Source organism: Rhinoraja longicauda, chromosome 30, assembly GCF_053455715.1.
Source record: "Rhinoraja longicauda isolate Sanriku21f chromosome 30, sRhiLon1.1, whole genome shotgun sequence".
Classification (NCBI taxonomy): domain Eukaryota; kingdom Metazoa; phylum Chordata; class Chondrichthyes; order Rajiformes; family Arhynchobatidae; genus Rhinoraja; species Rhinoraja longicauda.
This window is the reverse complement of record NC_135982.1, coordinates 16473168-16494103: the sequence shown is the minus strand read 5'-3', so window position 1 is coordinate 16494103 and position 20936 is coordinate 16473168. Positions and strand designations below refer to the sequence as shown.

The 20936-nt window shown below is 45.0% G+C and overlaps 1 protein-coding gene across 1 annotated transcript in view; it reads left to right on the top strand.

The window, feature by feature from the left end:
• The window catches only part of mtor (mechanistic target of rapamycin kinase), a 234675-nt gene that overhangs the window by 3625 nt on the left and 210114 nt on the right, over positions 1-20936 (top strand). Inside the window, exons 2-4 of the mRNA XM_078425527.1 lie at positions 8435-8579; positions 11094-11202; positions 12118-12350. Coding sequence (XP_078281653.1) covers positions 8460-8579; positions 11094-11202; positions 12118-12350 — 462 coding nt within the window. The 5' untranslated portion in view covers positions 8435-8459. The remainder of the gene's footprint in view (positions 1-8434; positions 8580-11093; positions 11203-12117; positions 12351-20936) is intronic.

Here is a 20936-nt window from a genome sequence, read left to right as displayed (position 1 = left end):
TCATTAATGTCTCAGGTCAGTTGCTTTTCATCCAGTTAGGTGATTGAAGCAGTTAGAGAAATAAGCTTTGAGCTAGTACAGAGTCAAGGAAAGGGGAAAGACAGGAGAGAACAAATGGAAGATATGTGGTAGTTTAAAAAGCAGCAATGTGTAAATGCCAGGAGAATGATATGTGATTAGCATCGGTAATGGGGCAAAAGAAGGAAAAAATGTTTCTGGCGGAGGTCAACTTGCCATAGTATTAATTTGAAATAAATGAATGATCTGAAATTGGTGGATTTGTTGTTAAGTCAGAAAGGCTGGAAAGTGCACCTTGTCCAAATGTAAACAGTTGGTATTGGAAGACTAACTTGTACAACTGAGCCGATTCCTCAAAATAAGTTAGCGGGGATTTCTTGTGGTCATGAAAGGAATTAAAAACATTTGGTGTTATCTGAAATGATGGAAGATTTTGTAACGTAAAATAACAAAATGAGTGTACAGTAACGTTTCTGGCCTCTATTATGCCTTTTTCCAGCTCTTAACTGTAAGTATGGCATTCAGTCACATGTCCTTCTAATCCTCAAAACCATTCTCCCCAGCAATTCTCCCAGTTAATCAACTTTGTCCATAGTTAACTTGCAAGCGGTGCTTCAACTCTTCCTCACTTTTGAGTGGTAGATAATTTTCAACATGACTCGCCCTGACGATCATTCAGAATGGGATGAAGAATTGGTCCTGCCTAGAACCATCTGCAAATTGCCACTTTCTGCAATAACTCACCAAGGCTTAAAGGCAGTAATTTATAAACATGCAACCTCTGTCATCTGACAGCAGTCTAATAGGAGCATCTATCTCCAGCTCAAAATCCCCCTTGAAGTTGCAAACCATCATGATTTGGAAATATAACATCCCTTGCCTTTGCTTGGTCAAAATGCTACAATGCCATTGCAGTCAGCACTATGCTTTTGCCAGATGCATTGTAGCAGCTCAAGAGGGCTCATTACCATCTTTTTGGTCAATTAAGGAAGGCAGTAAATACTGATCTAGGCCATACCTTGTGAATGAATAGAAGAAAATCATGGCTGTGTTCAGATATTTATGGCTGTATTTAAATCTTGCAGTGACTGAAAGCCAGTGTCTCCACAAAACCTCGCTGCCATGGTATCTCTGCAACAAAAGATATGTAAGCAGATTACTGATGCATGTAAATGTGAGATGGCCTTTCTGAACGAAAATGTAAATTGGGAATTTGTTTAAAAGTGTCAACATTCTGTGGAATACCATGCAGTGAATCACTGGACAATTAAGTCCCATTTTTAAAGTTCACTGATAAATCTTCACCTCATTTAACATGTTCTGCACTGAATGAGCTGGTATTCTGATGAGAAAATGACTGCTTTTTGGGATGCACAATGTTCTGAACTTGCTCCAGCACGGAAAATGAATAGATGTTTCATTGAGATATAACTTAAAGGGTAAAGTGATCAATCTGTGGCCAACTAAAGAGGTTAAGGGTTGTACGAGATTAAACGAGGAAGCTAATAACATTGCCCGCAAGCGTAGAAGGGCCTGTCCCACTTAGGCGATCTTTTTGGTGACTGCCGGCGACTGTCAAAGTCGTAGCAGATCGCCGAACTTTTCTTTTACCCGCCGACAATGACCACGACAATGCCGAGTCAGGTCGAGATTACAGCGTCTTCTGAAACATCGCGAAAATTCCCACGCTGTCAATGCTTCTCCGGCGTCCTGGTTTTCGATGAAATCACTGACAAGTCAGTAAGTACTTGAGAGTTTTGAACTATAACACCTTGTATAGGTTACTTAAAAACCAGGCTTCACTGTAACAAGGAATAAACAGGATTTACTTCCAGTTTACTAATAGCTGTATTAATTTTTATTTTTTTTTAAGTGGTTAAGTGGATTTTTGTGAAAAGTGTGTGGGCGTTCTTTGAAAATGTAAGGGAGATGCATATCTGGTTTCTGGGTTGAATATCTGGGTTTGAAGCCCACTTTAAATGTAATGGCTGAGGCCAAAAACATTGCGAAAATCCCCACACTTACCTGACCGTCAAACTGTCGCCTCCAATCTACCTGTCAAATGTCCTGATGGTAAATAAATTGGTTAAACACAAGCATTTTATGGTATTTTGAAATGACTTTACTTATTTTAATATTATGTGCTTCTAAATGCCTAAGAGAACCTAGCAAACCTGGGGACAGCATGCGACAGCGCCCGCAATAAGCAACGATACCTGGCCACAAGCCAGCTGTCGCCGAGAGATTTCAAACCGTTTGATTTCTCGCGACGCGCCGAGATCCACTAGGATCTTTGGAAGACTCCTCACGATCATGCCCGCGACACCCCGGCGAACTGTCGGTGACAGCCTAGTCGCCGGCAGTCGCCTTAAAATCGCCTAAGCACTTAACAGGCACTTAAGTCTGTTTATCATTTTTTTCGTTTTGAAAGTTAGATTTTCTCAATCCTGTGGCTTTCATTTGTAATAGCAAGTAACAAAAAGTATTACAAAAATACGGTTAATCCTGCAGTTAATTACGTAACCAGGTAGATCTAGTTAACCAAATTGTGTACCAACTTACAACTTGTCCTGCCGGGTAATATAAATTTGTGAATTCTGCTATATTTAGCACAGCATTTAGTGCTTGCTATCTATGGAAAATTGACTTTGGTGACTAAGAGACTTCAATGAGACAATGGCAAAACGCATCTTTAAACCTAAATACTATGGGTTTAAAAAATAGTTTGTTTACCTTTTCTGATCTGTGAGTTAATCTGAGATAATGTGAGTGTTCAAAGCAGTCTGTTTTAAAATATAATCTACTGCACGCGTTCAACAAAATCTTGAAACTAGGTTAGTAAATGGACAAAATTATAATTAATTTCAACAGTAGGTAGCTGAAGTTTCATAAAAATTGGTTTAATAAATACGATTAAAGCAAAGTATGGTGGGACAGGAGATACATAGCATGTCCAAAGCATGGGAACTGAAGGAAACCATTAAGACTCATAATGATCACAGTAGCATGGCGGTAGAGTTGCTGCCTTAGAGCGCCAGAGTCCCGGATTTGATCCTAACTACGGGTGCTGTCTATATGTTTGTTCATTCTCCCTGTGACCGTGTGGGTTTTCTCCAGGTGCTCTGCTTTCCCACCACACTCCAAAGACGTACAGGTTTGTAGGTTAATTGGCTTTGGTAAATTGTAAATTGTCCCTCGTGTGTAGGATGGTGCTACTGTACGGGGTGATTGCTTGTCGGCGTGGACTTGATGGGCCGAAGGACCTGTTTCCGCTGTACCTCTAACATTGAAACATAGAAAATAGGTGCAGGAGTAGGCCATTCGGCCCTTTGAGCCTGCACCGCCATTCAATATGATCATGGCTGATCATCCAGCTCAGTAACCTGTACCTGCCTTCTCTCCATACCCCCTGATCCCTTTAGCCACAAGGACCACATCTAACTCCCTCTTAAATATAGCCAATAAACTGGCCTCAACTACCTTCTGTGGCAGAGAATTCCACAGACTCACCACTCTCTGTGTGAAGAAATGTTTTCTCATCTCGGTCCTAAAAGACTTCCCCCTTATCCTTAAGCTGTGACCCCTGGTTCTGGACTTCCCCAACATCGGGAACAATCTTCCCGCATCTAGCCTCTCCAACCCCTTAAGAATTTTATATGTTTCAATAAGATCCCCCCTCAGTCTTCTAAATTCCAGCGAGTATAAGCCTAGTCTATACAGTCTTTCTTCATATGAAAGTCCTGCCATCCCAGGGATCAATCTGGTGAACCTTCTCTAACGTTTACTGAAGTAAAGCTGCGGTATGTGTATAATAATAATAATAATAATAATAATATTCATTTATTGTCATTGCAACGAGTACAACGAAATTAAAAAATAGCCAATCCTGACGGTGCGTACAAACATATATGCAATAAATGCAAAAACAAATAAATACATAAATACAATTAAATACAATTATATGACCGATTTTTTAACGGTGTTGCCTAGTGCAAGGTAGTGTTCAGTTCTCGTATGGCCCTGGGGTAAAAACTGTTCTTAAGTCTGTTTGTTCGGGATTTGATCGACCTGAAACGTCGACCAGAGGGCAGATGAACAAACAGACGGTGGCCGGGGTGGGATGGATCTTTTATTATTTTGCCTGCTCTACTGAGGCAGCGTAGGCTGAACAGGTGCCAGAAGCTGGACACGTACTCAGTCACTAGAATGCATTACAGTTCATGAAATGTACCTGGATGCACCAGTTGATAGTCATACTGATAGCTTAAAGTACTGCAGTCATGTCCAGTCTAGAGCAGAGGAGAGAGTGACTACAGATGAGACAGGCATAGGGTATTGAAGATGGCATTGGTAGAGCCTTAGTCTTTACGCTTATCCAAGGAACATGAAATTCCTTCAGCCTGTGGGAGCAGAATAAGCAAACTGCACTGTGGAAAAGAATACCATTCAAAATGGGAAAGTGAAAAGGGATGAAGTAATGATCAGATAGATACTATTGGGGGGGGGGGGGCTGGGGGGTAAGATGCTGTGATGTACAGCAATGAGCTGAAAGCTGAACTACCTGTCCTGTGACAGGATAAAGTACATGTTGGTGCAGGAGAGGAAATTGAAGTGGCCAAATAAATACCCGATTGTTGTGGTGTTTGTGGAAACCAGTGACATAGACAGGATGAAGAAGGAGGTTCTGCAGATGCTGGTTTACACCGAAGATAGACACGAAATGCTGGAGTAACTCAGCGGGACAGGCAGCATCTCTGGATAGAGGGAATGGGTGACGTTTCAGGTCGAGATCCTTCTTCAGACTGAGACTCTCAGTGTGAAGAAGGCTCGACCCGAAACATCACCCATTCCTTCTATCCAGAGAGGCTGCTTGTCCCGCTGAGTTACCCCAGCATTTTGTGTGTATATTCTGATGAACGATTATTTGCCGATAGGTAATAACCCTTGGATTACTACATGAATTATTTGTAAATTGGCATAAAGCAGAAAGTTAACCATCCTAGAATTCCCAGTCTTGATTACTTTGGAATCACATCTTTTTAATAACGATCATATTGTATCCATTTATTTCTGTTCGTTTCATTAACTTGTCATGTTTTGAATGCTACATGTATGCAGATAAAAGACCATTAATTGTGCCATGTAACAAATTGATGTGACTCTAATAAGACTCTTATGTTGATTTGCTGTGCTCATTCGTTCCCCACTTTGGTTGTCACTAACCATTTTGATATCCTACATTATTGCCCTGTTCTATCTCATTAACTTTCTAAATTGCCCCTTACCAGAAAACTCCTTTTTAGGTTAAAGCCTCATCAATAACTCTAGTTATTCAATTCATAAAAACTGTTCCCGGTCCAGCTGAAGTGAAGACTGCCTCAACAGGTATCCTTGGAATAGGAAGAATATCCTATGAGGAACAAGTTAGCTGTTGAAAGTGTTTTCAATATCAAGAGTTAATATTATATGATTATCATAAAGGGTTCAGGCCCTAATTGTATGTTCACAAGTTATAGTCAGAGAAAGAAAAAAATGTTCAATCCTGTTAACTTGTTTGGTATGTCTGGCAGCATTTTGATTTGTTTATAGTTTGCAAATTTTGAATACCTGAATTACATAAGGGGGAGGGGGGGGGGGGGGGGGGGGATACCTGTGACAATCATAACATGACTGTGTGGCCAGATTCAGCTCAAACTCCATCATCAAGTTTGCTGATGACACTGTGGTGGTGGGCCGGATCTCCGACAACGATGAGAAGGCCTACCGGGAGGACGTGGCTGATCTGGGACTCTGGTGTCAGGACAATAGCCTCCTCTTGAATGTAAAAAAAACTAAGGAGCTGATTGTGGACTTTAGAAGGGCTCAACATCCAAGGACATACATGCCACTGGAAATAAATGGGTCTACTGTGGATAGGGTGAGCAGTTTTAAAAACTTGGGAGTCCACATCAAAGAGGATCTGACATGGGCAACGCACATTGCCGCACTGGTGGGTAAGGCAAAGCAGCGCCTTTACCACCTTAGACAGCTGAGGAAATTCAGAGTGTCTCTGAGGATCCTTCATTGCTTCTACTCTGGGGCTGTAGAGAGCATCCTGTCCGGCAACATTACAGTCTGGTTTGGGAACAGCTCTGCCCAGGACAGGAAGGTCCTGCAGAGAGTAGTGCGTTCGGAACTACACTCGCCCCCCATGCAGGACCTATACATCAGGAGGTGTAGATCGAGAGCAAGCAAGATTATGAGGGACCCCTGCCACCCCAGCAACGGACTGTTCCAGATGCTATGGTCAGGCAAACGCCTCCGCTGTCACGCTGTGAAAACAGAGAGGATGAGACGGAGTTTCTTCCCACAGGCCATCAGGACTGTTAACTATTATAACTCCAGGGACTAAATTTTGTCTTCTCTGTATTAACATTTATTTATATGCTGTAACTGTAATTCTTTTTTTTGCACAATCCGCAGGCATTGCCACTTTCATTTCACTGCACGTTGTGTATGTGCATGTGACAAATAAACTTGACTTGACTTGTCAAATAACTGTGAGATTATTTCTGACTTGGAAGCTTATAAAAGAATGCAGAAGTAACTTTGTGCTATTGTAATTGAAGATATTTGAAATAATTAAAAGTATGAAGTAACAGGAATTTGTTAATGGATGAATGCGTTGCACCACCATCATGGAAGTTTGATTTCCCTTTTCCATTGACCAACCACACTGTTGAAGGTTCAGTCTGGAAAGAGGAGATCAGGCCCTGCTCACAACAAGATTGGGGCAAAAAACAAAATGGTGGATGAGCTCAGCAGTCAGGCAACTTCTGTGGAGGGAATGGAGTGACGATGTTTTATGTCAAGACCCTTAGATTTCTCAGTCTGGAGAAAGGACCCGACCAGAAACGTCATCTGTCCATTTCCCCCACAGATGCTGCCTGACCGGCTGAGTTCATTTAGCACTTAGATTTTTGCTCAAGATTTCAGCATCTGTAGGCTCTTGTGTCCAACACGATTGCAGTATTAGTTTCTGGAAAATAGTTTATCGTCTATGCAGAGTCCTGGTGAAAAGTAATCACACATTTTTATCAGAGGGAATGGAAAATTTATAATTGAGAAACAGAAACATCTCTTACGTTTGTTTGGTCATCCTAAGTGATTGTGTGCGTAATGTAACCTTGGTCATTACGTCCTCAGAAATGGTACATTTCACTGGTGTTGCTGTTGTGTTAATGGCCTGAATTTCCCTGTGAAATGACAGCAATTCCACATGAAACCATCAGCATTTGCCTGGTAAGTATCAAGAAGGTCAGGACTTCCTGATGGGCATTCAACAATATCGTACTACTCGGGGAGTATCCACTGAACCTGTAACCTGTGTTCGGATAACCTTGGTGAAGGAACAGCATCTCTGTAATTTTCAACGGAAGAAACAAGAACATGGGTTAGAAATATATTTTGCATCATTTTAAAATCATTGTTCACTAATATTTTTATTTAACTTTTACTGTTAATTATTTTTTTTAATTCATAGTTGTCCATCTGCATATCAGAGACAGAATCGTATTTTGGCAGCTGGCTAGGCAGGTGATTAACTATGTCAAGTTTCTTTAAGCATCAATGTGGGTCGAGCTTGTAACATGATTAGATTTATGCCAGCGTTTCTGCAAGAAGGCTAGCGATTGAATAGCCACACAAAATAAGCTCATTTGTATCGAGTAGGTGAGCAACAAGGTGCACATTGTCCAAAGCTGCTGGGAAGTTCTGTCCTATTCCTGGTGCTCCATTCTTACTGGGGCAAAGCAAGGTGTCTGTGTAGCCAAAGATTAAGGAAGAATGGGCGGCATAGTGACGCAATGGTAGAGGTGGTACCTTGCAGCGCCACAGACCCAGATTTGATCCTGGCTACGGGTGTTGTGTGTATGGAGTTTGTATGGTCTTCTTGCGACCCTGTGGTTTTTCCCTGGGTCCTCTGGTTTCCTCCCACATTTCAATGACATGCAGGTTTGTGGGTAAATTGGCTTCGGTAAAGATTGTCAATTGGCCCTAGTGTGTATGATAGTGTGGGGATCACTGGTCAGCACGGACTCCGTGAACTGAAGGGCCGGTTTCCGCGGTGTTCCTCTAAAATTAATTTTTGCAACATTTTGTTTGCAGAACATAAAATAATAATATGCAGAACATAAAATATGTTCACGTTTCGTATATTTTCAGAACTTTTTTCCTGTTGATTTTAGATAGAACATTTTGTGCATTTGGTGACCATGCACATATAGTACATTCAAGAGTGTAAACCAAAATAAAATGTAACGTCCATTCAGAAATGTTCTTTTCAACTCTACCGATTTCAATACAAATAGAATAATCTTGTGTTGTTATTGAGAAAACGATGACGCACGCTCTAATCTTGATTTGTTTCCTTCTGCAGAATCTGCAGCTCTTTAGATTTCGCCATGTCTGGAAGCGGGTCCGTCCTTCAGCAGTTTATCAGTGGGTTGAAGAGCCGCAGTGAGGAGACCAGGGCTAAATCTGCCAAGGACCTGCAGCACTATGTTACCACTGAACTTCGTGAGGTACAACCAATTAGTCATAAGGATTGTTCAAAGTCATCTGCAGGTTTATGAAAATGTGTTAAAAAAAAATTCAAAACTCGGTTTGTTTTACTACATTTGGTTACTGAGCATGCTGATTAGGAACACAACACTTTGAAATTTATAGTCATCAATCACGGAAGCCATCCCTGCAGTCCACTGAGTCTACGTCAACCATCAAGCACTAATTTCACACCAATCCCATTTAATTTTACCTGTATATATATATATATCCCAATCAATATCACCCCCTTCCCCTCCACCCCAACCCCAGATACCTCTACTCACCAACTCACCTGTGGCACTATATGGTAGCCAATTCATCTACCAACCCGCAAATCTTGATAAGTGCCAGCAAACTGGAGCCCATGGTGGAAACGTACACAGTAACAGGGAGAACATGAAAGTTCCACACGGGCAGCACCCAAGATCAGGTTAAACTCAAGTCGCTGGTGCTGCGAGGCAGTAATTAGCTGCAATTTGGTCTGAATTTGCAGTCTGTCCCAAATTTGGTGCATGTTAATTTACTAGATTTTGCTGGCCTGCTCTCACCAAATAGGTCCCTATTTCCGTGGGTCACTTTCCCTAGTTCGGGAAGATCAAAATGGCCACAAAAGGCCTGCGATAGAGTGGCAAGGCCTAAATCAGTGGCCTGACCTTGACCAAGGTTCTCTGATGCCCTTGACATCTCACTGGAAATTTGACAACTGGTCAAGCTCTTGGCCAGCTTTGCTAACTTTCAAAGCTGTCAAGGTCATTAAATCGCATAGTCTCTCCTCTTAACTGAGCCACTCTGTCTCAGACAGCACCCTGGTGAATCCACTCTGCTTCCTCTCAAGTGTAAACATTGTTGTGGAATCAGAACGGCACTTAGTATTCCAAACGTGGCTTCACCAATGTTTTATAAAGTTTTACCGTAACTTCTCTGCTCTTATTCTCTATCCTGGCTAATGTAGGCAAGTATCCCACGTGCTTTTTTTCACCATCCAATATACTTATGAAGCCACCTTCGAGGATCCTTGGACTTGTGCGCAAAGTTTCCTCTGTTTCTCAATTCTCCCTGGGGCAATGTCTGTGATGTCCGGAAGCACTGTAAAATTAATATGGATAAAATAAACGATTGTCAGCTTAGAACATAGAATAATGCAGGCAGGCACTTTATGGCTGTTCCGACTGTGATGCCAATCTAATCAACCCCATCTGTCTGCACGTAGTCCACATGCCTGTATTTCCACTTGTCTGTCTAAATGCCTTTTAAACAGTGCTATCATATCTGCTTCTACCACCTTCCCTGGTAGCACATTCCAGGCACCTACCACTCTCTGCGTAAAAGAAATACTTGCCTCATAAATATCCTTTAAACTCCCCCCTCTCGCCTTAAACCTATGCCCTCTAGTACTTGACATTTCCGCCCTGAGGAAAGGACTGTGCCGCTCATCATTCTATGTACCTCGGGGCGACCTGACAGAAGTGTATTAAATTATTCCAATGTTTTTGTTTTGTTCTAATTTTTTTTGCTGAAAATGTAAAAATTGACAAAATATAAGCCTTTTAAATAATTAAAATCATAAATAATTGAGGTTGTGTGTCGGTCGCCTACCTTATTTGGAGACTATAGTATTTGTTATAGTGAATGGGCCTGTGGATCCTGCTTAAGGTCAAACCTTGTGCAGGATGTAAGAGTGCATTCCCCACCTTACTGTTGAGTATCTCAGCTACTCTGCCGAAGATAGACACAAAAAGCTGGAGGAACTCAGAGGTCAGGCAGCATCTCCGGAGAAAAGGAATAGGTGACATTTCGGGTCAAGACCCTTCTACAGACCTTTCTCGACCCGAAACATAAACCTATTCCTTTTCTCCAGGGGCGCTGCCTGACCCGCTGAGTTACCCCGGCTTTTTGTGTCTTCAGTGTAAACCAGCATCCGCAGTTCCTTCCTACACAACTCTTATCCGCCGTTGGGTTCGCTTGGGAATACAACAACTGCTTGCAGCGTTGAAATCACTGCGGACGCCTGTATATTTGCCATGCATGCAGTTGTCCTGAAGCTTCCCTGTATTTATGCTGAGAATTACCATCAGTTCCAGCAAAGTCAGGCAGTGTCCAGTCCAAGTTTCATTTTCTTGGAAAACACATCTTTAGAGCGAATGAAAATTCTTTCGAATGGACTTTTATTGGATCCCTTTTTGAGAAACGATGGCTCTAAAATATTTCGGGGCTCCACAGTCCTCCCAGTGATGTTGTTTTTATTTTGCCAGTGACCAATCTAGTGCTTTGCATTTTTTAATCTCCCACTATCATCTCTCGTTCCTGGGTAAACAATTAAACAGTGCGATTAAAAACGAAACCTCTGGGGCCAGCTCGTCGGCCTTCAATTCTTTGCATCAACTGGTATCTTGTGATGAATGTTACGCGAAGATTTAAGAAACGTTTTAAACCTCATCAAAATGACGTGCGCAGGTTTACAATGTTTTAACTTCTAACATGTGTCTATTTAGGTTAATCAAGAGGAAGTCACCTCTTTCTATGATGAATTGAACCATCACATTTTTGAACTGGTTTCCAGTTCCGATGTGAACGAGAGGAAAGGAGGTATCCTGGCAATTGGTGCGTTGGCTTTGGTACAAGTAGAAATAAAGACTATGCTGTAAAATTTCTGGCTATGTTTAAAACCTATGCAAGAGTTTGTCATATCACATTTTAGCACACTCTAGGACACCCTGTGGTGGGATGGTATTCGCTCTTAATTAGTACGTTACGAAGAATAATTTTTAAAGTTAATAGCTGCGGGGAAATGAGCAGTTTGTAGCGCTGTCTTTTTGCTTCCTTGGAATGCGCAATAGAATTCTGATAACCTGGCACACTTTGGTGGTACCAGCCTGACAGATTTTGGGAACCAGTGGATGTTAATCCTTCTAACACCTGAACACACATTTAATGTACAATGTTTTGAGATCTTATGCAGTAATATAATACATTTTGCAGTGAACCCTATGAGCTTAAACCCTATTAGCTTGAAGTGGGGCCCTTGACAGTTGAAAGGAAGCATTAGAAATGGGGCCCTTGTGAGTTTAAAGGGAGCAGGGAAACATGGGCCCTGGTAAATTGAAGGGGCGCTGGGGAGCAGAGGTCCCAGTGAGTTGAAAGGGAACAATGATTGCATGGTGTACCAGTTGCTGAGCCATCAGCATTTCTGAATTGTTGGATAGCAGATTATCAGCTTTATTCTAGTTTGTGCACCTATTTTAATCTTGAGGTACAGTCGAAAAGCTAAAAATGGGTTGAAATACGAGGAAATTTCTGTTATGTATAAATGCAAGGTTATTTTCTTTTGAAAGGATAATCACAGAAAATGTATTTTGAAGCTAATATGTCTGAATATTTCTAAATTTGCTGATAGGATCTCTATTTTTGATTGTAGCTACAAATATTTATTCTCAACTTTTTTAGTTTGTTCACTGTGATAATCAGTCATGTTTCCTGTTATCTGATGTGTGAAATTGTTTTTCAATCCAAATGCAGTAAGTCTGATTGGGGTTGAAGGAGGCAGTGCCACCCGAATCACACGGTTTGCCAATTACCTGCGGAACCTATTCCCATCCAGTGACCCAGTCGTAATGGAAATGGCTTCAAAAGCCATGGGCTGCCTTTCCATGGCTGGTGATACCTTCACAGCTGAGTACGTGGAGTTTGAAGTCAAACGTGCCCTGGAATGGCTGGGGGCGGATCGCAATGAAGGAAAGCGTCACGCTGCGGTAATTGCTGCCTTCAACTGGTTTTACCGACGTGAAAGTTACAGAAGGGGGGAAGTATTAAAAATGTGTGATCCTACTGTCTCCGTGTGGGTGGGGGATTGCAGAAGCAAAACAGGGAACCTATTGGTAAATCTGCTTCTTGTGTAAAAGCTGGTTTTGCAACTTGCAATCATTCTTGCCCATTCCAATACTACTTGTTGTTTAGAGGCAGTTGGTCTATTTCTATTTATTTAGCTAGCTACAAGAAGGTGTGGATGGAAGCTGACCCTTTCATGTTTTTAAACATTTTCTTCAGTTCAAGGAAGCCGGTTGTCTCCATTTGGTGCATTCTAATTGCAACGAGCATGTGATTCAATGGGGTAAAAATAAGGAAGATTTTACTAATTATCACAGCAAATTATAGTATTCTTGTACAATAGTTCTCTTAGTTATCACAAAATCAGCATACCCCACTTATCCATTGTCACCAACATTTTCCAAAAGATACTTGTTTTGTAAAATGTGTCACCCCAGGGTATTTCAGAGCAAGTTATTTCCATTCAGGATCATTGTCCAAAGCTGTCCTCTTTAATTGACTTGCATGGTTTTAATATGCTAGTCTTTGGGTCAGGGTAAGAGATGTTTTCTTTATTTATACAAGTCACATACATCCAGTTTCCAAAAAGAGGGCTTGCATTAATATAGAAACAGACAGAGATACCCGAGTGCTTCACATACAATTAATTATAACTTGAAATTCTCTAGTCTGACACTCCAGGGACCCGAAACGTCACCCATTCCTTCTCTCCAGAGATGCTGCCTGTCCCACTGAGTTACTCTAGCATTTTCTGTCTACTCTAAGGATATGACAGGTGCCAGATCACAGAAAATCTGAATCACTGAAATTCTGACAGGATATCCATTCTTTTTAATGTATAGACACACTAGATCACATGAGAGTTTCGAGAACTGCCCGTGATCCAAAGTTTCCGTACGTCGGAGACGCTGTCAACTGAGATCCCTGTGGGATGAGATTGTAAACGTGGTATTGGTAGGTTAATTAACTAGAGATTAGTACAGTTCTTAGTTAATTTCAGATCTCGGATAGATCTCAGTTACTTGCCCTCTCAGCCATTGACCGACTTGCTGAATGTTTCTGGCACTCTGTTTATATTACAGATTTCCATTTTTTTAAGCAAACAATTAAAACATTTTTCAGTACTTTTACTGAGCAAGAAAAGTTGGATAACACAAGGAAAATTCTGTTTCTTAAAGAGCCAAAGCCAATCATGTAACATTTAACCCATTAGACCCAGGCAAATTTCAATGTAATGTCTCGCTCAAAAGATGGCCCCTTGGACAATAAAAATCATCCTCGTGTGGCAACCTAGTTTATACACATGTGTCTGGTATTTAGATTATACTCTTTGTGAGCTGAGTTTGTCATGAACTTCTCTATGCTAATGTTGGGTAATGCCCATTGGCCTCACTTTTAAAGCATTGATTATAACTTTTGAAGGTTTATTTCTTTTAGCTCCAGACTTCCTACTTTTCGCCTGAAGGTAGTGCTGCACATTGAGATATTGTTTTATCGGCTCTGACAGTTTCTGGACACCATGTTTATGTACATTATTTTTGGTGGTTGAGTTTAGATTGCATATATGTTTGGCCTTGAAAGCGTTCAATCCTGAAATTACCGGATTACCGAAATCATGCCAAGGGTCTGGTGAAATTCTGGCTCCAGAAAGCTTAATTGATTTTATTTGTCAGTATTCCACTCCTGTTCTCCCTCTATAGAATCAACAATGACGGTGTTATGATGAGCCAGCTCACCAGCTGAGAGGGCCTAATTTTGCATAGATCATTCTCGTGTGTTGATATGGTGACACCTAGGCTCGATGGGCCAAATGGCCTACTCCTGCACCTATTGCCTATTGTCTATCCCTGAATGAAACTTATGTTTGATGACACGATTAATTCACCTCGTGGATAAATGCAAAAAAATGATTGTTGATGAAATTTCTTTATACCGATCATAGGAATTTTGAATGATTCAAAGGGAATAAGAGTTAGATATATCTCTTAGATATACATCTTCGGGTTAACGGAATCAAGGGATATAGGGAGAAAGCAGGAACGGGGTACTGATTTTGGATGATCAGCCATGATTATATTCAATGGCGGTGCTGGCTCAAAGGGCTGAATGGCCTACTCCTGCATGTATTTTCTATGTTTCTATGAACAGTAGAATTATGCAGTATGGGCTTGCAGCAGAAAAGGGCATATTTTTGTCTATACTTCCTATGGTAAAAGAGACATAGGTCTGAGGTCTGAGGTCGGGACGATTGTCATTACAGAATTATTTATTTCTTCAAATAACTTGTTCCATTTTACAATATTGCACCCTAACTGTTAAAAATTTCCCAAGCTGTTTCTAACCTGTACCATGATATATTTTTTGTGATTTTTATTTTTCATTTACAAAGAAACAAGATTTATTTACATGAAGTGCCCAATAAAATAATGTGAAACTATTTGTCTAAGAATAAAATATCTTATTCCGAGGTAATATTCTCACCTATATATTTCTTGGAAAAAACAGAAGTATACCTGTAGATGGTTATGCATGCAACCTATACTGTAGCTACCTTATCACCACTAACCACGCCCCATCCTATTAGTACAACTGTAGTCTCCTCCCTTTGTTCCACCCTTTTTAGGTCCCGGTACGTCTGAAGGCTGGATGCAGTCAGTGCTGGGACGTGTGTGCCATGTGCTATAATAAACTACCAGTAAAGGTTACAGTGTGTCAGAGAACACTCCTTTACATGGTGTCAGAAGTGGGATGCGAGCGTTTCCCGTTTACCGGTTTTCATTTATTTTGTTCCCGTTAGTGCCCAGTTTCGGGTTTCCCTCGATATGGCGTCCTCATGCCGAAAGCCATCTCCCCTTGTCTTCGATGCCGACATTGCGGAACGATGGTCGACTTTTGTGATGGACTACACTCACTACGTCAATATTGCGAACCGGAACGACCCAGCCGCGGTCAAAGCATCACTTTTGCTCAACCTGGCCGGTCCCGACGCAATGAAGAGAGCTCAAGCCTTTGTCTATGCACCAGCGGTCCTGGATGACAACGACCAGCCGGTCGAGCCAGCTGAATCGGCCGACGACCCGGTATGTCTTTTGCGCAAATTCGCGGAGCTATGCGACCTGCCCTCCAACCGTATACTGGAGCGGGCCAGGTTCTTCTCACGCAAGCAACAGCCGGATGAACCTGTTGAATGCTTCATTGCCGACCTGCGACACCTTGCCCAGCGGTGCCGATTCGAAACCATGCGCGACCAGCTCGTCAGAGACATTCTCGTTACCGGTATGGTCGATCAGAAGCTGCGTGCCGACCTGCTGCAACGGCCTGACCTAACCCTGACTCAAGCAATGCATGCGTGCCGCATTGCCGAAGTGGTCCACCATCCTCACGGACAGAGGGGGTCTGACAACCGAGCCGTAAATTTAACTGGAGTTGCTGGACAACGACGGATGAGGGAGAACTTTCGCCCTCCACAGCGGCCCGTTCGCACACCCCGGGACCCAAGATCTAACAAGTGTCCTAACTGCAGCTACGTACACTCCTCAGAATCACAGTGCCCAGCCCTTGGGAAGACATGCAATTTCTGCGGGAGAAGAAACCATTTTGCAGCTGCCTGCCGATCCCGTGGGAAAGTTCCCTCCGCTCCCAGACAACTCCTAGACAATCTTTTGCAGGTTGATAGCGAGATGGACTCTGAGCCCAGCTTTTCCACGGGAGATGTAAGTATTTACACTCTCCTCCACAGCCGATCTCGCCTCCCCGATCCTTCTGTGAACATAACTGTCAACAATAAGTGTTTCTCTGCTAAACTTGACACGGGGGCGAAGGTGAACGTAATGTCAACAAAGCTGTTCCACCGGATAAGGAATAATGAGCTGCTGATTGCCGACCGCTCTGTTTTGCGTGCCTATGGGGGAGAGGAACTAACACCTGTGGGGAGGGCGACCTTCCACTGCGTGCTGCAGGAAGGTTCCCAGGACCTGTCTTTCTTCATTCTGGACAGTGACTGTGTGACGTTGCTTAGCAACCGGGCATGCCAGGATCTTGGGCTGGTGTCGTTTAACCATACGGTCCACAAGGTGCAACCTGTGATGGATCCACTATGTGAGTACCCAGACCTGTTTGACGACAAGCTGGGGAAGCTGCCGGTGGTGTACAAGATCGCGACAGACCCATCTGTGGAGCCCGTGATCCGTCCACCCCACAGGGTGTCTTTTGCCATGAAGGGCAAAGTGGAGAATATGCTCAAGGACATGGTCAACATGGGAGTGCTGGAGGCTGTCAGCGATCCAACCGTATGGGTCTCCACCATGGTCGCCACGTTGAAGAAAGGAAAAAATGAGATACGGGTGTGCATTAACCCCAAGGACTTAAATATGGCAATTAAACGGCCCCACTACCCCATGAGGACTGTCGAAGATGTTGCCGCCCAGGTGGGACAAGCTACTGTGTTCTCCGTCCTCGATGCAAGGAGCTCGTTTTGGCAGATACCCCTGGACAAACGCTCCACGGATCTGACCACGTTCAGCACGCCCTTCGGCAGGTTTAAGTTTTTACGGATGCCGTTCGGCATCAACTCTGCCAGCGAGGTATTTCAGCGTTCTATGGAACAACTCTTTGCAGGTCTGCCCTGCGCGATTATTGTGGATGACATTCTGGTCTATGGGAGGGACGTGGCCGAACATGACCACAACCTCCGGCGGATTTTGGACCGTGCCCGGCAGATAAATTTGAAGCTCAATCGGTCAAAGTGCAAGTTCCGGGTGCCTGAGGTCACATACGTCGGACACATCTTCACAGCCCAAGGGTTAAAGCCAGACCCGCAAAAGACCAGCGCCATCTCTGAGCTGCCGGCCCCGACTGACGCTGTCAGTCTGCAGCGCTTCCTGGGCATGGTGAACTACCTGGGGAAGTTTATCCCCGACCTCAGCGAGTTGAGCGCACCCCTGAGACAACTCACAAAGAAGGACATTGCCTGGGCATGGTTTCCACACCACCAGCAGGCGTTCGACCTGCTGAAGACGAGGCTGGTCAGCACACCAACACTAAGGTTTTTTGATCTGCTGCTTCCAATCGTGGTCACCTGCGACGCCTCCCGATTTGGACTGGGTGCTGCCTGCCTGCAACTCCACGCTGACGACTCGCTGCAGCCTATCTCCTATGCCTCTAGGACAATGACGGCCACAGAGCAACGCTATGCTCAGATAGAGAAGGAGCTGCTGGCGGTGGTTTTCGCGTGTTCGAAGTTTAGAGACTTCTTATTCGGCACCAGGTTCACCATTGAAACGGATCACCAGCCACTGGTGACAATACTTAATAAACCGATACACTGCGCTCCTGCCAGACTACAGCGGATGATGCTGCAGCTACAGCGCTTTGACTTTAAGATCGTATATAAGAGGGGCACCGAGATGCATGTGGCTGATGCACTGTCCCGGGCCCCCCGGACCTCCTGCGACCAGCACCCCTTCGAGCAGTCGGACTTACAGGTACTGAACGTCAACTTCGTCCCTTCTCACCAGCTGAAATGCCTGGTTGAACACACCGCAAACGACCCCGACCTGCAGCAGCTTGCTGCTGTCATCAAGCGCGGGTGGCCCACCAAGCGGAATTCGTTGCCTGCCAGCGTCCACCCCTATTTTTTGGTCCGCGATGAGTTAGTCCTCCGGGATGGTATTATTATCAAAGGGCACAAGGTTGTCATCCCGGAATCACTGCGTGGCTTGTATTTTGATGCCGCCCACATGGGACATCCCGGTGCAGATGCCACCATCTCACATGCCCAGGACCAGTACTACTGGCCGGCCATGGCTAAATACATCCAAGCCCGAGTCGATTCCTGTCCGGACTGTCACTCGCTTGCCCCGCATCAGCAAAGACAGCCACTTTTGCAGCAGCCTGCACCTGAAATGCCCTGGACTTCTCTGGCTGCCGACATTTTCGACTGGCGTGGTAAGCAATACCTTGTGCTAGTAGACTCTTACTCGAATTGGTTCGAGGTGGACTTCCTCCCTGCCATCACCTCCGAGATGGTGATCAGCAAGCTTCGCCGCCACTTTGCCACGTTTGGTTCCCCTGTCCGGCTGCAGACAGACAACGGTCGCCAGTTCACCAGCGCTGAGTTTCGAGCGTTTGCCACAAAGTGGAACTTTAATCATTTCACTAGCAGCCCGGAGTACCCTCAAAGCAATGGTCTAGCGGAACGGGCGGTCCGGAGCGCTAAGCACCTGCTTGAACAAACCCGCCTCTCGAACGGGGATTTCTATCAGTGTCTCCTGAACCTTCGCAACATTTCTCGAGACATTTCCATGGGATCCCCTGCCCAGCGACTCATGTCCCGAGTTGTCCGCCCTCCGATGCCTATTGCCCAGCAGTCCCTGATGCCTAAAGTCCTGCAGCCTGCTGATGTCCAGAAACGTATTGCCCAAAAACACGAGATCCAGCGACGGTCGCATGATAAATCCTGCCGCCCTCTTTCTCCACTGATGCCGGGACAGGTCGTCCGTTTGCAGACGTCCACCGGCTATTCCCGACTTGCCACCGTCGTCGGGTTTGACACCGCGCCACGTTCCTACCTCGTGGATTTCGAAGGGACTGTCTACAGACGCAGCCGCCAGCACCTGTTGGCGGTTAACGAGCCCAAACCACCTCCTGCGGTTCCGTATACCCCTCCATCGCGTGTCGAGCCTTCCTCCACTAACGTACCCTCTGCTCCCTGCATGCCACGGTCGGTCCTTTTGCCTCGGGTAGCCCCCCCTGCTCCTCCCGGGCTTGCTCCCCAGGCTCTGTTGTCCCCTGCAAAATCTTCTCTCTCTCCAACTTCAACTCGTTCTACCCCTTCATTTTCGCCTGGCTCTCCTGTGTCTCTCCGTTCCCCCTGCAAGCTGGGTTCTCCACCCAGCTTCTCTCCTCCTGTTTCTGTTCTTGTCCCCCCTCCTACTCTTTCGGGCGGGGAGGGTGAAGGTGCTGTGCGCACTCGCTCGGGTCGGATTGTAAAACCTCCGGCTCGCTACGGAGAATATGTCTAGCTTTGCAGGTACTGTATAATAATCCTGCTACTGTAGTAACTTGTTTGAATTGTAAGGGGAAGGATGTAGATGGTTATGCATGCAACCTATACTGTAGCTACCTTATCACCACTAACCACGCCCCATCCTATTAGTACAACTGTAGTCTCCTCCCTTTGTTCCACCCTTTTAGGTCCCGGTACGTCTGAAGGCTGGAGGCAGTCAGTGCTGGGACGTGTGTGCCATGTGCTATAATAAACTACCAGTAAAGGTTACAGTGTGTCAGAGAACACTCCTTTACCGGGCATGCCAGGATCTTGGGCTGGTGTCGTTTAACCATACGGTCCACAAGGTGCAACCTGTGATGGATCCACTATGTGAGTACCCAGACCTGTTTGACGACAAGCTGGGGAAGCTGCCGGTGGTGTACAAGATCGCGACAGACCCATCTGTGGAGCCCGTGATCCGTCCACCCCACAGGGTGTCTTTTGCCATGAAGGGCAAAGTGGAGAATATGCTCAAGGACATGGTCAACATGGGAGTGCTGGAGGCTGTCAGCGATCCAACCGTATGGGTCTCCACCATGGTCGCCACGTTGAAGAAAGGAAAAAATGAGATACGGGTGTGCATTAACCCCAAGGACTTAAATATGGCAATTAAACGGCCCCACTACCCCATGAGGACTGTCGAAGATGTTGCCGCCCAGGTGGGACAAGCTACTGTGTTCTCCGTCCTCGATGCAAGGAGCTCGTTTTGGCAGATACCCCTGGACAAACGCTCCACGGATCTGACCACGTTCAGCACGCCCTTCGGCAGGTTTAAGTTTTTACGGATGCCGTTCGGCATCAACTCTGCCAGCGAGGTATTTCAGCGTTCTATGGAACAACTCTTTGCAGGTCTGCCCTGCGCGATTATTGTGGATGACATTCTGGTCTATGGGAGGGACGTGGCCGAACATGACCACAACCTCCGGCGGATTTTGGACCGTGCCCGGCAGATAAATTTGAAGCTCAATCGGTCAAAGTGCAAGTTCCGGGTGCCTGAGGTCACATACGTCGGACACATCTTCACAGCCCAAGGGTTAAAGCCAGACCCGCAAAAGACCAGCGCCATCTCTGAGCTGCCGGCCCCGACTGACGCTGTCAGTCTGCAGCGCTTCCTGGGCATGGTGAACTACCTGGGGAAGTTTATCCCCGACCTCAGCGAGTTGAGCGCACCCCTGAGACAACTCACAAAGAAGGACATTGCCTGGGCATGGTTTCCACACCACCAGCAGGCGTTCGACCTGCTGAAGACGAGGCTGGTCAGCACACCAACACTAAGGTTTTTTGATCTGCTGCTTCCAATCGTGGTCACCTGCGACGCCTCCCGATTTGGACTGGGTGCTGCCTGCCTGCAACTCCACGCTGACGACTCGCTGCAGCCTATCTCCTATGCCTCTAGGACAATGACGGCCACAGAGCAACGCTATGCTCAGATAGAGAAGGAGCTGCTGGCGGTGGTTTTCGC